Source organism: Terrapene carolina, unplaced genomic scaffold (assembly GCF_002925995.2).
Source record: "Terrapene carolina triunguis isolate 2854851 unplaced genomic scaffold, T_m_triunguis-2.0 Scaffold84, whole genome shotgun sequence".
Taxonomy (NCBI): Eukaryota; Metazoa; Chordata; order Testudines; family Emydidae; genus Terrapene; species Terrapene triunguis.
This window is the reverse complement of record NW_020664435.1, coordinates 11339817-11362778: the sequence shown is the minus strand read 5'-3', so window position 1 is coordinate 11362778 and position 22962 is coordinate 11339817. Positions and strand designations below refer to the sequence as shown.

At 38.1% G+C, this 22962-nt stretch overlaps 1 protein-coding gene across 4 annotated transcripts in view; it reads right to left on the bottom strand.

Moving 5' to 3' along the window:
• The window catches only part of TBC1D5 (TBC1 domain family member 5), a 472654-nt gene that overhangs the window by 233271 nt on the left and 216421 nt on the right, over positions 1-22962 (bottom strand). For all 4 annotated transcript variants that reach the window (XM_024197361.1, XM_029910981.1, XM_024197362.1 and 1 more), the window contains one exon: positions 11780-11846. In XM_024197361.1, the coding sequence (XP_024053129.1) occupies positions 11780-11846 (67 nt within the window). The remainder of the gene's footprint in view (positions 1-11779; positions 11847-22962) is intronic.

Here is a 22962-nt window from a genome sequence, read left to right as displayed (position 1 = left end):
ATGATTTCCCTAATTATTGTGCCTTATGCTCTGCAATTTGAGGTCATTATTGATGAGAAAATCTGAATATCTAAATGTAATATTTACATTTAAATGAAAGCAACAGCTCTTGTCAAACATACAGCTCCTGCATGCATCCAAGAAACACACAGAATTTGTTTTATTTATGACAGCATAAAATGGCATTTTAAAAAGGGGAAGTAGCAGAAAGCAATGTGATGAAAGTACAGGCGTTTACTGCACATAAATGGGAAAATAAAAAGAACGGTATTTTTGAGGACCACTCAACAAGTATATAGAGCAAAACAAACCTGAAACAAAGATAGTGTATTCACCCTCAAGCACCACCTTCCCCATCTGGACTAGTGACTGTTTTTGCTTGGAAAATACAATTATTTTTCCTGTTCTGTCCAGAACTTCCACACAGATATAGCATGCGGAGAAAATCTTGGGTCCGCTATGAAGTCATATTAATCGAACTCAGGTCTCATTTATCTACCTAAGGTACTTATATGATCCCCATTTAGGCACTTGAAGTGCTAAGCACTCAGAAAATCCCATTGCTCTGAGAAAGAGCTGCAGAGACCATGAGAGAAGAGAGGTGAATGGCACATACGTCCCTAGTTCCTGCATGGAAGAGAGACAGATACTCTTTATAACTGAGGTAGGAGAGAAAGCAAGTGAGGACCTTGGAGGCAATAACTTTGAGAATTCCAATTACTAGTAAGAAAGTTGTATTTTTCACCATCATGACATTGCATTGCTAGTTCTCCTCATTTAAGTAATGACCACAAGTCCACTGCCAGAAGAATACAGCTGCTTTATTTTTTGTATACGCTTTTCTACAGCAATCACTGTGGTATCAAGAACTCTTCATAAACATCAATATATTAAGCCTATGAGGTACAGAAATGTCCTCATTTTTACAGATGGGAAAACTGTGGCAAAGGGAAACAGAGCAATCTGTCCAAGGTCAGGCAGGAAGTCTGTGGGTGGTACTATGTTTCAAGCTATATTTAACTGTTCTGCAAATCTTAGATAACATGACAAAAGACGACAGAAGCAATAATGACCAAATAAGCTCCAGGGAGGATGCTGTCTCGTCTCCTGTCAAGTTCTAAGCTCATTCTACTAAAGCCTTTTCAACCACCTAGTCAGGACAGGGAAATTCATCAACTGATAAGCACAGGAACCTGCCATAATGAATCAGACCTGTAGTTCATCCAGTATCCTATGACAGTGGCTAACACCAGATGCTTCAGAGGAACCTGCAGGAGACAGATGTGGGGTAATTTGCTAACCTCATCCCAAACAGGTCTCATTCTGATCTCTAATAGTTAGAAGTTGTCTTTAGCTTTGAAGCATAAGGTTTAATATCCCTTCAAAAATTTGTTAGCATTAACTATAAGAACTTTGGATATTCTTGTTAGCTGTATATATGTACAATCTCCTTTCAAATCTCCCGAAGATCTTGACCTTAGTGACATGTGGCAATGAGATAGGGATGTGGCAGTGAGTTGCACAGCCTAATTACACAATGTGTAAAAGTAAGTTTTTAATTTGCCACCTTTTGATTTAATTGAATGCCCCCTCCTTCTTGTGTTATTAGACAAGGAGAACAGAAGCTCCTGATCTACTTTCTCTATATCACTCATTATTTAATATGCTTTTATCATGACCCCTCTTATTCATCTCCTTTCTAAGGCAAATAATCAGAACTTTTTCCAATCAGTTATGAGGGTTTTTCCATGCCCCATATCAATCAAATCACATTGCCCTTCTCTGAACCCCCAGCAATATCCTTTTTGAGACTGGGGTGCCAGTACTACGCTGATATTCCAGATGAGGCCACACCACTGATTTCTATAATGCATTATAATATTTTCTGTTTTGCTCTTCATCCCATTCCTTGTACATTCTAACATCTTGTTTGGCTTTTTTTGACTGCAGTTGCACTTTGAGTAGAGGTGTTCATTGAGCGGTCTACAAGGATGCTCAAAGAGCAGTATCCACTCAGGAAAGTTATTTAGAACCATGTAAGGTATACAAGTATATTAATTTTTCTTCCTCTCTGCATTTATCAACATTGAACTTCACTCTGTTGCCCATTAATCTATTTTGGTTAGGCTCCTCTGAAGTTACTCAGTCCTCACTAACCTAAATAAGTTTGTCATATCTGTAAATTTTGCTACCTCACTGCTCACTCCCCTTTCCAGATCATTAATATAACTGGCAGCATTGAAACTAGTAGGGGACCTTGAGAAACCTTTTGTCAAGAAGAAAATTTACCATTTAATCCTAGTCTTTGTTTTCTGCCTCCCAGCCAGTTTTTGATCCATGACAATACTTTGCCTCTCACCTCATGACTACTTAGCTAAAGAAGCCTCTGTTAATGGATTTTGTCAAATGCATTTGAAAGGAAATAAGTTATAATCACTGCTTCTCCTTTATCCACTAATTTATTGACACACAAAGAATTTCAAGTGATTAGAGAGAGAGAATTTTGATTGACACAAAATGTGCTGGCTAGACCCTATCATAGCATGGTGTTACGGGGGGATTAATTTTTTTTTCAACCAACTTGCCATTTACAGATATAAGGCATGCCTGTCTAATTCCCCAGATCACCCTTAGAGCCCTTTGTAAATAAATGTACCATCTTTGCTACCCTCCAGTCCTCTGGAACAGAAACCATTTTAATAAGCTGTGTGAGGTCACCACCTGGAGGACCTTGCACACTTTTTATTAGCATTGCAGAGTCACTTTTTTTTAAATTAGTGAGTCCTCCAGGTACCACGTACTAGTTCTCATGAGTTAATATTCAGGAAACAAATAGGTCTAACATTAAATTAGTTGTTTCCCACTTCTTGTATTTATATCTACTAGTAAACTATTATCCAGGCCCCAAGTACTTCCCTTATGTCCTCTTGTTATACCAATACAAACACCTGCTTTTCAAGATGGTCTAAAATTGTAGTGTTTTGTAGATGCTAATAATGAAAGTTAAAAGTTACAGCTCTGACAATCATCAAGCTAAAGAGAGAGTCACACAGGAAGGGTGGAGGTGCAACTGTGCTGCTAGAGGGTACCAACATTTCTGTATTTCTCTTTGTTGACACCTGCCTCACTAGAGATAGTCTGCACTTGTGTAACTAGGGCACAGAAGAATCATCAGAAAAGAATTATCTTGCATCAGAGATCTCATTACAAGAGTTTAAAAAAAAGTGTTTACACACATTTGCAATTTCAAAACATTTATGCAACTGACTGTATGAGGACATGCAGGGTGACTCAATCAATTACAACTTGTTTTAGTTCATGAGCATATTGCAGTCTTACTGGTTAGAAAGACATAAAAATGTCCCCCCTCTCTCTCTGCAAATCTATTCATTTTGACACCATCATCATGTCCAAGTGACTTAGTGATTTCATGAAACAAATATTCTATTTTTTCCCTGTTTGTTCAGATTGGTTTTATTCAGCAGGTTAAATTAGAGGCATTCTTACATTCCAAGATGATGCTTATTGCTCTTCAGAATTATTTCAGTTTTACACTATTTTTGGAAAAATTTCTGTTCAAACTTTTTGGACTAACAAACTAATCAGTCCTCAGCTCATTATATACCTTACATATAACTTCAGCATTGTAGTTTCTTTAGCAAAATAAAATCACTAATCATATTTACTTTCAGCAGAATCTATATGAAAACCAAGTTATCTTGGGTAAGCTGCAGTAGTTCTGTTGCAACTTGTAATACAGTACTCCTCCATTTAAAATCCCACTGGCTGCAATGACACCTAGTGCTGAGAAAGGAATTGATCATCTGCAGGCTCCCTTGCTGCTAAAGTCAGCCAACAACTCACTCATGGTTCTGCAGCAGATGTTCTTGCTTTTAGGTCACTAAGAACCTTATGGACTAGTTTTCCTCTCCAAGGAGCAAACGCCAGTATGATTAAGATCTGAAAATGTGCAACTCAACGCCAAGAAGAATGTAGTGCCATTTATCTGTCAATTTCAGTCACATTGACAGAAAGATGATTTGAGCTTTGAGTTTTAAAGGAATCCTGATACTGCATTACTTAGACCTGCTGTGCTTAAGAACTTTTAATAAATATTTTAATTCATGCTCTTTTTAGTAATGAACAGTTGTCAGACTGTGTAGGATATGGGGGATTTATAAAAAGTTTTAAATCCCAAGACAATGACATTAATGCACAGAGTTTATTTATTTATTTACTTAAAGATGATTAAAAGACTGGTGGTGATTACTATAAATTAGAACATTTTTTTTTAAATTCTGCAAATAGGACAAGAGTGACCCCAAATGCTATGCAGCTTATTTACAGTTTTTGTTCTTCATCAAAACCCTTTCATTAAACTGTGTTTTGGAAGATGATGTTTATCAGTTAAATGCATTTTCTGTTCCCTCCTCTTACCACAAGTGTCTCCTCCTTCAGATTTCAGAACAAACAGTAATTCTATTATTGTGGTTTTCAATTTTGCTGGGGTTTAGGAACATTTTAGCAACCAGTGCAATGTTTTTCACTCACATGAACTACATTTAACCACTGTGGTTACTGTGTGCATACAGTAGATCAACAACTGGAATATATTTTGCCGATTAAGAAAAAGTCATTTGTATCAGTGATTACCAAAGAACCTCTTTGCAGTATGTTCTATGGTTTATCTAAATCATTCCTGTACATCTAGTGGTACCATTTATATCTAAAAATCATCAGTAAGTTATATTGTTTCCAACCAATGTTATACCAGATTCATTACACTGTATGTGTGTGTCAAACTAGGTGCTATTTCCTTGGTCACTCTTCTCAGTGGACTGTCTGCTACAATTTTAGGCAAAAGGTGTATTGATATCTACTGCATTTTATTTCTATATTGAGACATTCATCATAATATTTAGCTTCAGCTTGATCCTTGTAAGGACAAAGTTCTCTGTTCCACCCTTGGATGTTGTATGAATCACCATCTCTTACTAAGGTGAGGCTGGTGCAAACAGATGGGACTTGAAGTGCTTGCTAAACAAACGAAGACCTGAATTCATTCTGACTTCTTGTGTCAGACTTCCACAGCTGAGCACCTTTCTTATTTACTTACGTTACAGGAGCACTTAGGGTATGTCTACATTGCAATGAGACACCCGCAGCTGGCCCAGCCCAGCTAACTGGGGCTAAGGGGCTGTTTAATTGAGGTGTAGATGTTTGGGGGTCAGCTGCAGACCAAGCTCTGGGACCCTCTCCCCTTGCAGATCCCTAGAGCCCGGTCTCTAGCCTGAACCTGAACGTCTAGACCACAATTAAAAAGCCCCTTAGCTCGAGCCCCACAAATCTGAGTCAGCTGACACAGGCTACCTGTGGGTTTTTAATTGCAGTGTAGACATAGCCTTAGAGATTTCACCCAGACACCTTCCACCAAGAATGCCTTATTGATGGCTTTCTTATGGGTACAAATAGTTTCAACTAATGTCCCTGAAAAGTGCTGAACTGGTGTTTCATGAACAGACCCATTTCACTGAAGTGTCTGAAATCAGAGTGGGAGAGGAAACCGACCGTTAACGGAAAAAAGAAGTGTAATAATTTAATTAATATGGGGAAATGAAAGATAGGGAAAGGAATACCCTTTGCCAGATGGTTACAAGCCAACCATTACATTCTTCTTATGGAACCAACAGTTTCCATGTTATCAGCTCTTTTTTGAACCAGAAAACTAAAATCAATGATAGACCCTGATTCAATACAATCAGATACTAGGTACTCATTTACTGGGCGCACACAGTGAACAACTGAATAATTCATGAAAAACACAGTCTCACAATACTATGACACCTGTACACACTGTACTTTTCCTGTACGAAAAAATAAAAATGTAAAAATGCTTTCTGGGGATGTGAGAAAGGCAATGCCAGTCCTTGGTTTTCCTCCTTTTACCATCAAACTCTCAAGGAGCCCTTGTGGATAAAGATGATTTTGGCACCCGATTCTTCTCATAGGCTCTGATCTCCAATTGAGAACTTCTCAAGCATGTTAGTTTACACTCACCCTCCTATTTCTAACCACTTACCCATGTCCTGTACCCAAAAGGGCAACTAGAGTGGAGGCCTGCACTACTTTCTCTGCTTCACAGAAAATAAAGAGCAGCTCCACTACTTAGGGAGAACAGAAAGCACCTGCCATGAGTGCTTGCTAAAGTAGTTAGAGCCACACAGTAGTGTTGAGACAAGATGCCTCAATTGAGGCTTCTTCCTTCTTGGTTCAAAAAGGTGGAAATTCCTCTAGTGGAGTGGCCAGGAAGAGGTTTGTACAGAGGAGATCAGCTGTGGAATAAAGAATCTGGATTTAAAAAAGTGACAAGATACATCCACATGAGAAAAAGGAGCCATAGTCTTGCCTGCAGATGGTTTAAAAAAAAAAAAAAACAGTGAAGACAACCAAGGAGGATTGTGAGGATGGGAGAGAGCTGCACCCAACATGATGAGAAAGGAAGGGAATTTCTGAAATGATTTAGAGAAGAATGCAAATCTTCAAAGCTCTCTGCAGGAAATGTCAGAGGGTCTTTTAGGGACTCCTGGTATTCAGAGAAAAATCCCATAAGGAGAAAACCAGGAGAAAATCAAAACAGGAGTGCCCACACGTGGAGATGAAGTGACAGAAATCAAACAGGCCACCTCCACTAAGAGAAGGTTAAAGGCTATCAAATGTAATGATTCAAAAGGGTCAGAACAGAGGACTACAAGGAGAGATTGAGGTTGTACAGACAAAATTAAATCTTAATTGGGAGGCCTTGTTGCCAGCAGGCAACCAAACTGAGAAGCCATCTATTTCAGGTTTCTTGGTAAGGTGAAAGCTTTGTGGGGTTGGGATAGCCTTGGAAACAGAAGGGTAGACAAGGAAGCGTAGCTCTGAAAGGAACTTCCTTGTAGAAAGATCGGAGCCCAGTAGGCCTTCTGCTCTAATTTTTAGTCTGAGCTATGTGAAAAAACATAGGAACAATCTCTTGGTGTTCTTTATGGAGGACATAGAAGGCAGGAGGAGAAAAGGGGCAACTGTAATGGCAGAGGGCTCCAGATTTGCCTCCATTTTCCTCTTCTCTAGGAGATCTTTGGCCACATGAGAAAAAGGAGCCATATTCTTGCCTGCAGGTGGTTTTAAAAAAAATCAGTGAAGACAACCAAGGATGATTGTGAGGCTGGGAGAAAGCTGCTTCTTAGCAAGGGAGGACAAGAGGTACACAAGATGGGAGCACTGTGCAAACTAGCCTTATGACAGACAGATGGAGAGGGATGGAGAAATGGAGACACAGCTTATCTCTCTTGCTTCCTTTCTTTGGTGTGTACTCCATAGGGATTCTAGTAGCTGGTTGGAGCACAGGAAAAACACTCAGCCAGCAGGACCAACCTGCAGGGAGAGAGGAAACAACTGAGAAGCAGAGCCTGTCAAGAAGAGGAAGATTGTGTGCCAACATCTTTTCATACCCAGATCATCTCTTTGCCTGAATAATAGCAGAAAGAGGGACAAGATGGGTGAGGTAATATATTTTATTAGTTAGAGAGAGACAGATACAAAAACACTGCATATAGCAGAAAGAGGAGCACACAGTTTCTGCACATCCCAGAACTTTGAATGATCAAATGTTGTCATAGAAATTAGTTCCCACTAAAGAAAAGGTTTGTTGGGATATATTGGGAATCTAGAAATTACAGTCATGTATGATTCAAAAATTTATTCAGAAATTATTTAAGCATATTGGTCATAAGTCTCAGAATCAGAACATATGTTAATCAACAAAAAAGTATGAAAAGTGAGCTTTTTCAGTCCACATCTTTATTAGCAGTACTAATGTATGAAAACTCCTTTGAAGAAAATAAGTGTCCTTGAGATGTTAGATTCTATACAGACAAAATGAATATCTGCATCTATAGCTCTCCCTAAAAGTAACTATTAAATCATTAAAATAAATTTAGAAAAATAGCCTGTAAAAAAAGTTAAAAAATACTCACCTTCATTTTATTTCATAGGTCACTGTTATACCATCTAATAAGATAATTAAAAACATGCAAGCAGCTGGTACTGCGGCTAAACAGATTAATGTAATAGTCTGTAGTCACATGTGCTGGCAAGGGGTTCACCTCTTTGGCGAGGAGGGGGTCAGCTGCCCTTGGGAAGGAGAGAAAGACAATATTTCTACTTTCCAGTGGCACTGTAGTACAGATAGTGAGGTTAGAGTCCAGCTTAAATTGTTGGCCAAGTGAACAATTTGCACACCTAGCAAAGGCTTCCATTGTGGTGGTATAACACCACAACAGTGTTAAGATCAAACACACATTTAATGGAAATAACAAGTTCTTCCAAAATAATCAAATTCAGTTTTTATTAATGATAAGAGCACTCAAATACTAAAAAACCCACAAACAATCCACATGGTTTAAATGTTACCATTAGTGAACTTCAAGCTTTCAATGATATTTTACAAAGATAGGCTATTTAAACACATCTTACTCTACTAATGCTTCTTTTCAAGCACACACAGAATAATCTGAATCAGAAGCTGAAGATCAACTAACAAATTCTCTACCACCTAACCAGGATGTATCCATAAACTTCCCAGAATATTTAGAAATGTCCCAGTCACACATACTTCCCGTTTCCACTGCTTAATTAGCTAGGAGAAAACACCCACTTATCTAAATGTAAGGAGAATTAACTACATCCGCTATAACAAATGCAAACAAGATCCACACACCCTAAAAAAATACAGACTATGTATAAAATATTTTAAGTAACAAATATTAAGGCAGCACCATCAGTATAGCTGTAGTTAAAAATCAGACATACGAACCTTTAATTGATGATGAATATTAACTCCATGCTAAAACTTTTAAACCTTTTATTTTCAAATTTTGTTTAAAACAACATGTTCTTGGGATTAATTATACAACAGGGAAAAATGTTAGTAGTGCACTTTCAAACATTCTAAAGCACCTGTAACTACCTATCTGTTTTTCCTAAATCAAACTCAAATGCAACTGCTGTTGATACTTAAAAGAAACATATTTTTTAAATGTACAAGGAAATTTGTTTCTTCCAAGGAAAACTTTCAGTTGCACTTAGTGCACATCAGCTAACTGCACATATGACACTTGCATTGACCCAAAAGACTACTGCCTGTTAGAGACTTTGTTAATGAGTTACTGACCTAAGTATGGTGCACTGTAATAGAACGGTCAGGAGCTGCTATAGTCTATCAAATTAGTAATTTACTCAAGTAAATATTTTACTCAAAATAATATTCATTTAAAAATGTTCTCTGATGGAATTACATACTTGAAGGACACTTGGACAGCACGGAAACAGATTAGTAAACAAATAACATGTATGTACAGGTAAAATCTTTACCACCATTATGTTTCAATGTAGTTTAAAGAGACATGGGTGAAGTGATATCTTTTATTAGACCAAATTCTGTTGGTGAGAGACAGCAGCTTTCAAGCTCTGTGTAAGCTCGAGAGCTTTTCTCTCTCACCAACAGAAGTTGGTACAATAAAAGATATTACTTCACCCATCTTGTCTCTCTAATATCCTGGGACCAACACCACTACAACAACACTGCACAAAATCAATGTAGTTTAACATTCATGTTTTCTTGCTCATCAAGTTTTTGTCTGTTCACCTTAACATAGTCACAGCTCTGTGCTGCATGTTATCAATGCTACATTCAAACCTATAAGCAAATTTACAGTCAGTCTTGTTATATGGTAGGAGTTACTTGCCACTGAGCAGAAAACATTCATTTCACAACTTAAATACTGTAATGCTACTTAATAACAATGCTGATTTGCCAACTATTCAAAGCCAAATTTTTTTTTTTAATATACTGTATTACCTTGCTTTATCATCTTGCCTCTAATTATAATAAATTAATACTCTGACACTGCAATAAATATTTGTTAACTTCAGTGGTAGTTTTATAAAGTTGTGTTGGAAACATCTCTTTCAGAATGCACTTACCATTCAGTAGCGGTGTGACCAAAATACTATTATATTTACTCCTAGGGCTGCGGGAGAACGAAGTACAACTTTGTGCTCCCCGATTCCCCAACATAACTTAGAGCAATGCCAGGGCTGCTCTGTTACATTGGCTTGTAACAGCCCCAAGGACCTGATAGGACAGCCAGGTACTGACAAGATGCAGTGTGTGTTATAGGTATGCCCCTCCCTCCCTTGGTTCACCCTCTACACCCCTAGGCTGGAAGACAGTGACACAGCGCAGCCTTTACCCAAGCAAAGAATTCTTAACACAGGAGGAATCCCTTGCTGTCCCTTTAGCGCAGCTTTATGGCATCCTCATGGCTCAAGCAGTGCAAAGGGGCCTTAGTGTGGGCCAGAATCTTGCCTGTAGGACTTGACTCAGATTGCAATTCCTTTGTGCAGAAAGCTTTACTTTATGGGCCCCATCCTGCAAAGTGCAGGGTACTCTCAACTCCCAAATGAAACAGACTCTCCTTTCATGTTATAATCTGGCAGTTGAGATCAGCTGAGGTGCTTGAGATAACAGCTTCCACACTTAAATGTCCTGAAGATAATGGCAGCATGTTCTCAGTCAAGAGCCCTCAACTTCTGAGTTCACTCTCCTTGGTGATCCTTCAGGATGACCTTCAGGGATTGCTGCAAGGTCTATCCATTTACATAGGTTTTTGTTTTTGTTTTGCCTGAGAGGTTTAAAGACCTTTTTTGGGTGGAGATTTTGAACCCTTTAGTTAACATTGGCTAAGTTTGTTAATAATTATTTCTGTTATTCATTTTGATATTTTGTATTTGTTCAGAGAATCTCATTAGCACATTGTATAAATAAATCTGAAAGACTCTGATGATTAGCATGGCTTTACTTACTGCACATTTAAGAATCAGATTTCGTTATGCAGACATATAATTTAAACTGTACTTGTACCAAAACTATGGATTTTCCCAATCATGGATGGTTCTCAAATGTTAATTTAATAGTGGAACTGGCTCTTTGTTTATATAAAGTCTGAAACGACACTTCTACCACTTTTATCCATTATCTAAGTTATCAACTAACACAGGAAGCAGCACTTGAATTTTTCTTCCTATTAGCTTTCTCTGTTTTAAAGTACAAACATCCTCAAACATTTATTCAAGCAAGATTCAAAGTTCTGATGACAACGCTAACAAAAAAGTTTACTTAGTATTCTATTTTCCTTAAATGGTATTTCTAGTATTTATTACTAATTGAGATGCAATACTGTCATGATTGCAGATGATAAATCAAAAATAGATATTACCAAACAACGTTTAATTCTCTTGTGAATTACAATTTAAGTGCTATTAGGCTCCCATGTGATCAGTAGATTCAGTGACTTTGCAGATCACAAAGATGATCCTGGTGAATTAAATATTGTATTAGCACGTAATTGAGCTTAAGTGACACACTTAGAGGTGAAAGACTTTGGTACCATCACTTGAAAAACACACTTCATGGACATGTGAGCCTTTTGTTGTTGAAATGTTTAACTAGTTTGCTCCCTCTAACAAGATATGCTCCACAAATCAATCTGTTTTTTCACAGCATTCACTAATTCATCAGAAAAGAGATATCAAATCAATCTATTGAAAAAGCATGCTTCAGTTTAAGTGGTATAATATTCTCAAATAATCTCAGACTGCTCTTTGGCTTTAAGTAGGTGATGAGATTCCCATTCTAGTCAAACAAAAATATTTTTAAAAATAGCAAACAAGTGCCTACCTGTAAGAAATAAATGTTCCATCAGAGTCTAAGGCATGATGTGTTCTTCCATTCTCATGGGATCCTCCTAACAAACAAAAATGAAAGAAGCAGACCTTAGTCTTGAGACAAGGATATACATTGCTGCATTCAATATCAGTGTAAGGGCATATGTAAGTGATCTTAATCTATTTGGCAAACGTGTTTCATGGCTAAGAAACAGACAACTTTACCTGGATAGGTCTCATCCTTCCACCTTAAAGAATGTTATTGACTGTAACTAGAGAGGACCTCAAGTCTCAAACTTCAGTTCTGGATATGAATTTTCCCTAACCTCAAAGGTGTTTGTATCTGGGGTTTTGAGTTTAACAACTAGAGACAAGCCTAAGTGAATAAGATGTTTTTAAAAGATAATGCCTAATAAAAATGGATGAAAAAGAAATATGTTTTCCCTATCTGAAACATTTGTAACTAAGTGAATAGTAAAATGAAGTCTTCTTTCCACAGAAGGAGGCCAGGGCGGTTAAAGTTTCCCTCCCATTGCCTCAGTAACATGCCTCCAAGCAAGACAGACTACTTACAAAAGGGAGAGGGTGGTCCACCATCAATACCCCTGAATCTTTGATCTTTTCCCATCAAGACTGAGTTATGATGCTTAGTCAAATAAAACACTTGTGCAAGAGGTATGGCCATATGGCCCAGTAAATAGAATTTCGCACTGGGACTCAGGAGCCTTGGAGTCTACTCCTGGCTCTGCCACCTAGCTGCTGTGTGACCTTGGGCAAGTTACTTCACTTCCCTCTGCTTCCATTTTTTCATCTGTAATGGAGGCATAATGATACCAACTGGCTTTGTAAAGCACTCTGAGATCTCGGAATGAAAAGCCAAGAGCTAGGCACTACTATTACTAACTCATTTCATATAAGCCAATGACAAGTCAAATGAAAACTATTTTTCAGTAACTCATGCCCTAGGATAAAATAAAACTTATAACCAAGGCATCAAAGATAGTCTTTCTGAGCAATCCAGTCCCTCATCCCTCGACATGCTGGCATTTTATTTAAGAGTCAAAATGTGATACTGTACAAGGCTAGTTGCTGAAAAGGAATGGGATCTGATCCTAAACAGCTTCTACTACCAGTTCAGAATTCTGGAATAAAGAGTTGCTGTCCCTTTGATACTTTCCTACCTATTGAAGAAATACCTGTGAACTCTTTAGTTCTCACATCTTTGGAAAGTATATTTAACACAAAAGAAAAGAAACTGCTCTACGCATATATTATAAAGTCATAACTATTTTTTCTTAAACCTTGCACTAAGTAGGGAAGGGTTTTGAGGCTGTCAGTTTCAGAATCAGAGATAAAAGTGATTTCACTTAGGAAATCAGATCGTGCATTCCCCAGTTGCAAAAGCTGCTTACCCTTGCCAGAATGAAGACACATCTTCCTGCTGACAAGTTTGCACTCTGCTTAAAATTTTATTTTTAATTGAAGATGAATTTTTGTTAATAAACATCTTTATTTTCAGCTGTAAAACAATTCTAAGTTTAGTTTATATAAAACACTTGTTTATTACTATTAACAATGCAGTGTTTTATGCTTAGAGACAAGGAGAACGTAACAGACAAGTATTTGCTTACATTATAAGCCTGTAAATTCCTATAGCATGACTTTCAAATACCACGTTACATTCGGTTTTAGCATATTTAAAGCTTAATAATTTAATGATTTATACAATTTTAATTTGTACTTTCAAACCACTCTGAACAATCTGAGGTGCCACTGGAGATCATAACAGTGGTCCTGGTTAAGTCAAATAATAATTATAGAGCTTTCACTTTAAAGATGAGATTATTTTTAATTATTGAGTGAAGTACTTGAGGTACCATACTTATATAATTACACTACTCATTAAAAGGTTATTGAAAGCTGAAATGTAATTTTAGTGACAGCTACCTATTTTTCTTTGTACATTTTATAGATGACAGATAAGTCAAGAATACTAGTTTACTCAAAATTCCTTGCAGCTGTACTTGAGCTTTCAGATATAGAAAATTTAAGCTGTGCTTATTTTGAAACTTTAAAAAAAATCTTATCTTAAAGATTATTTTGCTATATATAGAGAACAAAATTCTGTTCACAGAGATGAGAAGAAGAAAATAGTGATAAACAGATATTTTTCTTCTGTTTAATGTCAGTAAATTCTGGTTCTACAAGGTACTTTCTTTTCAAGCCCTATCCCTGAAAAAACAGAACACATCTGCAAGGCAGTGTCAGCTATTTTATTAGAAGACTGTTTTGTTTAACAAAATGAACACCCAGCGACAACACAAATATGGAAGACTGATTTTAGTCAAAATGTGTTTGCTGTGTAATGCAAACAAAAAAATTACTTAACAGATTGCAGATCTTGAGTATAAACGGGTAATCAACATACAATAAGCATTATACTATGCATTAAAACTATATATAATGCCACAAAAGACTCCGTTGCTTCTTTGCAACACTAAGGTTCACAACTCTTCAAACATCAAACCCCATCAGATTATTTTACTCCATTGGTATATATTCAATATCAAACTGATTCACGTCAAATTATTCTAATAATTAAGGGACGCTGACACTTGACAGCATAGAGTTTTTGGCCTCATAAAATATTAAGCCATTGACTCATCCTCAGTATTTTCATCCCTTCCACATGATGCTTCAAATTCAACTTATTCCTCCATTTTTCCAAAGGCCATTATCTTGTACAAATTAATCTTTTCTTTCTCACAATGAAAACTAAACAGAAGAGTAAATTTGTTTCATTAACAATATTAAAGCTAAGATTTCTGAGTTCGCTGCATAGGGAAAAAGCAATAAAGTTTTGAAGAGGGAAAAAACTGCTTTGTTCCTTCAATCCCCTAGTTGAAATTAATTATAGCAAATGTTTATGAAAACATCTGTTCCATGCAGTTATAAATTCTTAATTTTAGCATGGGCGATTCTAGGCTTCCTATTATTTTGAAAGAACAGTCTGAAAATTGAAAGGTTTACAAAAGAACAGGCGATTTGATTTTCTACAGCACGATATATGTAGTTTGCGATGTCCTGAGGATCTCTGCGGCAAAGAAAAACAACACAAAATACAAAAAGACTAGCTAAAACAGACACAAATCAGAAAAATCTTCAACTGGTCTAACTTGACTGAAGGTGAAAAAATAAAAGTAAAACCAGACAGATGAACACCACAAATTAAGCCTGCACTACATAACCTAAGTCTATACAAAGTAAAATGTAATAGGTATATTGATTTCTATCTTATGCATTTAATAAAGGAGTAAGAACAGAGTACACTTGACATTACCTATTCGTGTCAACAGAGGGTGCTAGAGAGTTTAAGATGATTCAGTAGCTGCTCCACTTCTGAAGCTCAATTGTTTGTATAAGATCCTAGGCTCCGATGCTCTCTTGGACTTTTTACATAACATCCTTGCAACTACAGTGTTAAACTCAATTTACACCAAATAAGCTTTTAAAATGATTAAATGGAGCAAGCTTGAAGCAGTGTACAGAAACTGAAAATAATGCCTTCAGCTAAAGAATTAAGTGCACTGCACTTCTGATATTTATAAAATAATTATTAGGCTAGAAAGTTGAAGAACATTTCACTCTGAGAAAGTTGTTGAAGTTGTCTGAAATAAAAATGATGCAACTTTTTGGTGAGCACGTTAGAGCAATCTTTTAAATTCAAACCTTTCCCCCCCTTGTTTCTGAAGTAATTTAGGATCATTGACAGATGCATATGCATGCATTGCTTTGTAAAGATCTTTTGGTAGCATTTTAAATATTAATACTGTGTCAAAACAATCTTTGCCATAAATGAAAAAGATAATATTCTGGTAATGAGTGAACAGTTAAAAATTGTGCACCATGCTCACCAATGGTCAAGAACTCTTGCACTTGATGAAGAGTGTAATTTGTTAATCTTGCAAATTAACAAAGATGAGAGAAATTACCCTGAACATTGATATTGCTTTTGCACATTCCTAGAGAGATATATTTTCCATATATATATTTGAGTTTTCAGCAAAGCGGACATTGGAGCAAGATATTCTACAGTACCCACGCATAGACTAGTTTTGCAACAGTGGAGGATGGTGACATCTGAAAGTGGGTAGGCAAAACTGACACATAAAGGTGCAGAATGAGAGCCTGTTTATAGCAGCAGGGAAAGATAGCATATCTGGTGAACAATATGGTAGGAAAATCTATCCTGAGAAGCTTCCACTGTTTTGCAGTTACTTATAAAAGAAAACATGTTGTACAGGCAAGAATAACCAGGATTGCAAAAAAACCAAGTACATATAATCCTGATCTGTCTTTTGGATTTCTACTTTGCTAGACTAAACTGGCATTTTACAATGATGTATACATACAAAAGCATGGCAAAATGTAGGTGCATAATAGATTACTATGTTTTCTTTAAGCAAAAAAAAAAAAAATCTGTTTTAAATAGTTTAACCAAGAATTACATGCACAACTTTTCATATGCAAAATACGAAGATTTGAATGCCCAAAGTGCATTTGTGAAGGCAAAAACATGGCTAGGAAATGTACACAAAATAAAATAGGGGTGCATGAAATTGGGATAAAATTTAAGTGGAATCTTCTGAAAATTTGACCCTTTGTCTCTCCACGTTCATAATTATTCTACTCAAAGAATTTCAGTAGCACCACATTATAAAAAAGTTTTATCCTATTTTTGACTTTGTAACATCTTCCATGCTACCTCTTCTGCCTGAAACAGCCCCCACTTTCAGGGTGCTTTGCAATCAGACTGTGCTGTGGTAGGAGGAGAAGAGGACAAGGAAAGGAGAAACAGTCAGAAGGAAGGAGTAGCAGATAAAAACAGATCAACCAACGAGGGTAGGGGGGAAGAAGCTGTTTTCAATTATCCCCTCTCTTGTAGTTTCCACAACACTTTGTGGCTCTCTGACCTCTTTAAAACTCACTTTCAATTTTAAAAAAGTTTGGAGTTTTATTTTTGTAAATAGAAAAAGGATTTAAAGTAACAACTACAGATCCACAAACTCCTGGGGGCAACCATGGCCAGATTTATGTGGGACGGAGATGGTGTTCAAATATACCACTTAAAAGTTTAAAATTTAAATTAAATTCAACAAAAAATATCTTCAGAGAAGAGAGAGAGATTTATTATCTTTTAGCTACTCTTGTCTTTTACTTATCTACTAGGATAACCCTCCACTCCCAAAATTGAATTTTAAGTTGTTTTTAAAAAATATGTAAAATCATGAACCATATTCTAATGGAAAATAAGCCCTCCATGATGTGCCTGGGAAGGATTCTCATGTAGTAGGTGTGCACCAATACTATATTAATGCACATGTAGTTGTGACTTAGTGTAAACCCTTTACAGGAAGACATGCATACCTCTTCCAGTAAAAGTTTAGTCTGGGTATGCCAGGGTTCAATTTGGTACCAGGAGTCCTGTGATTGCTGTTAACAGAAGATGAAATTAGATTATAGTGAATATGCTTTATCTCACCCCTTCTGGCCACACTGATTTTCTTGCTCCTCGTCTGTTTCATGCATTGAACATCACATTGGTGCCAATTATACTTACTGCTGTCAATCATTTACAACATGTAACTTAAACTAGTGTTTAGATCACCAATTAATTTGACTCAAACACTTCAGTAAGATTTAGTTCCATTTACTCCATGCTGCATTCAGCCCAGCATCAAGTGGACTGTCTGCAACCAATAAATAATGGCCACCTCTAAACCTCAAGAGAGTCCTTAGAGATCATAAAGTGAGTATTTAGTGAAATAAAGAGGTTGTAGTAGTCTATTACAGCTATGGACAAGGCCATGAATAATCATACTTTTACAGAAAGAAAAATCTTAGAATCGGTCTGGAACTATTGCTATAAATTGCTATAACATGATGTACAAAATCTGGAGTGACTTACTGCTTGCATCCAGAATGTTGCAGCTAATTTTAATTTAAAATATAAACAGCCTGAAAGGTCTGTGAACAGTAAATTGCAATAATCCAGCCGAGATGTAATAAATAGGAGTTAATGACTCAGCATCCCCCTGAGACAACACTGGTCATACAGCTTTGCTTAGTTTTAGACATGCACAATCAGGGTATAAAAGGTGGTCTCTGGAGACCTTTTACTTTGATAATAGCAAAAACATACCACCACTTCCTTTTTAAATCTCAGGGTTACTATGGTTCTTTAGTGTACCCAATGTTTCTTCAATTGCACTCAATTTAAGACTACAAACTGTAAAATACAAGGATATGCAATCATTGTATTTTAGAAAAATAAATCCTAGTTAAATGTTTTCATTTGCAAACTGACTAAAAGGAATAATTGCTTCATGCCCCATGATTCTAATAAAGTTGGAGCCAAAAGGTTGACGATTGGATAGGACAGGCAGTTTTCTGCCTTCTTGATACTTTGCCAGACTTAGAAATTGCTATTAAATACTCAGAACAAAACTCTTACTGGCTAAAATAACTGAACATTTTTTACAGGAAACTAAACCTAGCACACTGGCAACTAAAATTGGCTTGGAAACAATGGGCCAGATTTTGAATCAAGTTGTATATCTTTGTAAATCTGGAGTAACAACTGAGCTACTGTGATTTACACCAACATAAGTTGAAGGAGAATCTGGCCTACTAAATTTATGTAATGCTTCTCCTATACTCCTATACCAATGGAATGCTTCTCCTATACCAAAACTATGGTTCTCACAATATACCTATTATCTATATAAGAAGATTCCAAGACTGTCACTCTGTGTGTCATTCTGAAGCCTAGAATGTATGTCTAGTCAGTGTGAAACAAGGAAACAGCTATAAGCATGGTTGAGTGCTCTTTTTGTTTAGAATATCATCTGGTTCAGTCATCCCTGGGATTTGTGATCTGTACTGTCTACTTTTTAAGTTCTCAGCCATTTTGACTTTATGAATTACTCCTGTGTGACAGCAGTGCTCAAAAGGTGTGAGGTCATAGATGGCCAAACGAAGGACTGGTGTCCCAACAGATGCAACAGCAGAGGAATCTTGTACCAAGGCATAAAGTCTAATGAACATGTAGACTGAGCTCCACGTAACTGAAGTAGAGGCACCCCTTAAAGCAATGCCATAGATGTTGCTTGCACTCTTGTGGAGCTCTTACCCCATGAGGAGGGGGGAGATTAGACAGATGACAGCAGTGCAAATTACAGCCCAAAATCCATTTTGAGATTCTTTGAGAGAATATAGCCTGAACCCTGACCCTTTCCACAATGGCAACAAATAGCCTAGGGGATTTGCAGATTGTTTTCATTCTCTGCAGGTAAAAGGCTAAGGCTCACTGAATGTCAAAGGAACAGAGCCCCCTTTCTTCTGAGGATGTGAGAGGTTTTGGGAAAAACACAGGTAAGTGGATAGACTGGTTCAGGTGAAACAGTACTTTGGGGGTGAATTTAGGGTGCGCATGTAATGAAACATTGTTCTTATGGAATATAGTGTAAGGAGGATCCACCATCAACGCCCCGAGCTCACCAACCTTTCTAGCTGAGGTAATGGCTACCAGGAATGTGACCTGCAGAAGATTCAAGTCCCATTGAGAAGTAGGCTTTTTTATAGGCAGAAAGGTTTGAATTAGGCCTCTCCAGAATCTGCTAGTCAGAGGGTGTGAGAAGATCAAGCAGCTCTGTGAAGGTGGATGGTATGCACGGATTGCACATCTCAAGGAACTGATGGAAAAAAACCTGCTCTGTTAACGGAAATAATATAGTCCAGAATAAAAGGTATACCTGGGGCTTCTGGAGAAATATGTCTGATATGCCCAGAGAGAGAAATGCTTCCACCTGGCAAGTAACAATTCCTAGTGGAATCCTTCCTGCTTTTAAAAAGGACATTCCGTACAGCTTCAGAACATGATTGCTCTAAAGATGATACCTCTTCAAAAGCTAGGCTCTGAGATGAAGCAGCTGGGGGTTGAGATGCCTGATCTTGCCATTCCCCTGAGTCAGGAGATCAGGAATGATGATAGGTGCCTGAGATGACATGTGTAGGATGTTTGGGAATCAAAACTGGCTGGACCAATTGGGGGCAATGACAAAAACTCATGCCCTGTCCTGCCGAATCTTGAGCAAAACTCAAGGCAGAATTGGTAGTAGAGGAAGGCATAGTTCAGAAGATCTGACCATGGTAGAAGTAGAGCATCATCCTGTGAGTGCCGACCAAGGCTTCCCTAGGACAGCAAATGTTGCATTTACTATTTGCTTGGGAGGCAAACAGGTCCTCGGGAGAGTTCCCCCACAGAGGGAAAATATTGTTTACCATAAAGTTGTGAGGCTCCCACTCATGATCATCTGCACAGTGTTTACTGAGAGAGTCTGCTAGAAAATTCTGGGAGGTTTCCTTAGAGGTAGAATACTGGCTGAGTAATCTGGTTGCCAACGCATCAGTTCCATAGACCGACCGCTTCTGCATGCAGCAGGATGGCTCTCGCTCCTCTCTGTTTGTTGATGTAAAAGATGGTTGTCTGAAATTATTGGGGCATGGTGACCTTGAACAACAGAAGAAATGTTTCACAAGCCCTTGAAACTGCTCCTAGCACTAGAACAATGATGTGCATCCTGGATTCTTGAGATGTTCAGGTGTCTTGTGCTGTACAGTTGACCATGTGAGCTCCCCAACCTAACAGGGACGTGTCGGTAATAATCGTCCTGTCTGGTGAGGAGGTGAGGAAAGGAATGCAGACACAAATCTGATGGGAATTCTTCCACCATGCTAGGGATGATATCACTTTGGTGGGAACAGTCACTATGTTGCTCATGGACTGTCCGTTTGGTGAGTACACAGCTTGAAGCCATGCTGCTTGGCAACAAAGGTGGAGTCTTGCAAAAGGCAACATAACCTAGGAGAGACAGACAGATCTTGACAGGCACTCTGGGGCTGGTTATGATCTGGTCAGTGATAATGTTCATAGCCTAAGACCTGTCTCTTGGCAAGTAAGCCTTTGAAGTGATGAATTTAGGCACACCCCGATGAAGTCCAAACTATACAGAGGGATAAGACCTGATTTGTTGGTGTTTACGCTGACCATCAGAAAAGAGAGAAGTTGCAGAATTGTAGATGTTGGTGCCTAGGCCTCCTGGTGTGACGTGGCGACAAGGAGCCAATCACTGAGGTAGGGGAAGAGAAAGTGTCGGTGAGTGGGATGAATGTCCAAGTGAAAGAAGGCATCCTTCATGTCGAAAACTGTAAACCACATGTCTTTTTCTAGATGCCAACGTTACCATGTGAAACCTGAGTTCGTAAATAAAGCCACTGAGATAGCAGAGGTCGAGAATGGGTTTCAACCACCTTTCTTTTCAGGCACTAGGAAATATGTTGAGTAAAACCTCTCCCTCGGTACTCAAGAGGAACCCACTCTAAGAGAGATTCCACTTCTTGTTTGAGAATGTTGAGAGTGGCCCCCAGAAGGGGGGTGGGGAAAGGGGATTTTTAAGGGGTAGGGATGCAAATTCTCGTATAGCCAGAATGGATGATGCTGAGCGCACACTTGTCTGTTTGTGTTGCACTCCAGGTGTTGAAAAAGTGCTAGAAACCCCCCAAAGTGTGTTGGACTCCGTGATTTACAGCTCTTCAGCTCCTATCAAAAATAATGTTTAGCCAAGGGCTGGGATTGGAATGAGGAATCTGCTGCAGAAGGTGTGGAGAAGCGGATCTTTTGAGCTATCTGCTTCTTGCAAGGTGGCTCGAAGTCTCTGGTGGAAGAACTGTTGAGCCATCGGTCAAGGCTTGTACTGTTGCTGGTGGAATTTTCTCTTCAGGGCACATGTATATATTTCTCGGAAGTGGAGGGAAGCCCTGGAGTCCTTTAAAGTGTGTAAGGACTCATCTGTCTTCTGATCAAACAGAAGAGTCTCACTGAAGCAAGCTCCTCAATGGTGTTCTGGATCTCTCTGGGAAAACCAAGCATGGAGCCATGACCATAACAATGACAACAGCCATTACACTCGAAGATGCATCAGATACATCTACTGCTGTTTGGATAGAGATCCTGGCAACATTTTAGCTGCCTCTATGAGAGTCCGGAAACATGATCTGTCCTCTGGGAGACTGTCAGTAAAGTCAGAGAATTTCCAATAGTTCAGGAAGCCATGCTTATCCAGTAGTGCTTGGTAACTGACTATCCTGAACAGGAGGCTAGGTTAAGATGCTTCCCCTCTTTATCAGTCAGAATAGTTCAGGGGGGTTGCTGCCTATATCTCTCTGACATGACTTGGACCATTAAGAAGTAGGAACAGGGTGGAAGAACTGAAATTCTATTCCCTTGGTTGGGACAAGTGGGGTCAAGGATGACTATTAACACTATTAAATACAAATGCACAAGAGGCAGAAGATAACAAGTATTTGTGAAATCAAGAGCAGCATGTATAAAACAAAACAAAAAAAACATGTTAGCATTCTATTACAAATCTATTATGTGACTGATTTTAAAAGGAACTTGATAGTCTGATTGCATCTAGGCAGAATTTAAAGAACGCATTGCCATTGCCATACTCAAGAGGGTAAGACACAAACCAACTGCATGGTTAAAAAGGAAACTGACGGAAACTTTTATTAAGACAACAAAATCATGTTAACTTAATACCAGTATCTGGCAGCCAGCCCCATGCATTAAACATTAATGGCCAAGAAGAGAGCACCAATCCCAACCTGTCTCGTATACCTGAGATTCCCAGGCCCTTTAGAGTACCCCTGGTCTCAACTGACTTCGTCTATATTGAGGAAGCCCACCCTGGAAAACGCATACAGTGATCCACGCCACCTGGCTACCCAACCCCTATATGCCCTTACAAACTGATGCAAGAAAATCCTGGCCTCTTTGGATACACTCAGCATCAGAAGACCTGACTCTGAGTGACCAACCGATGCAGTCACTAGACCAGTACCAAGAGGTTGTACAGGAGACTACATTTTAAACGTAAAATTATAAAACAGCATTGAAACACAATTAACCTCTTTCCATATAAGTGGAGCAAAAAATGTCAACTGAACATTAAAAGCAATTGTTGGATTAGGTATTCAACATTTCACTGGAAAGAATCTCCCATAATCCAAAAGGAAAACGTTACTTTTGAGTAGATCTTATTTTTAAAAAAGGCTTTAGGATTATCAAGT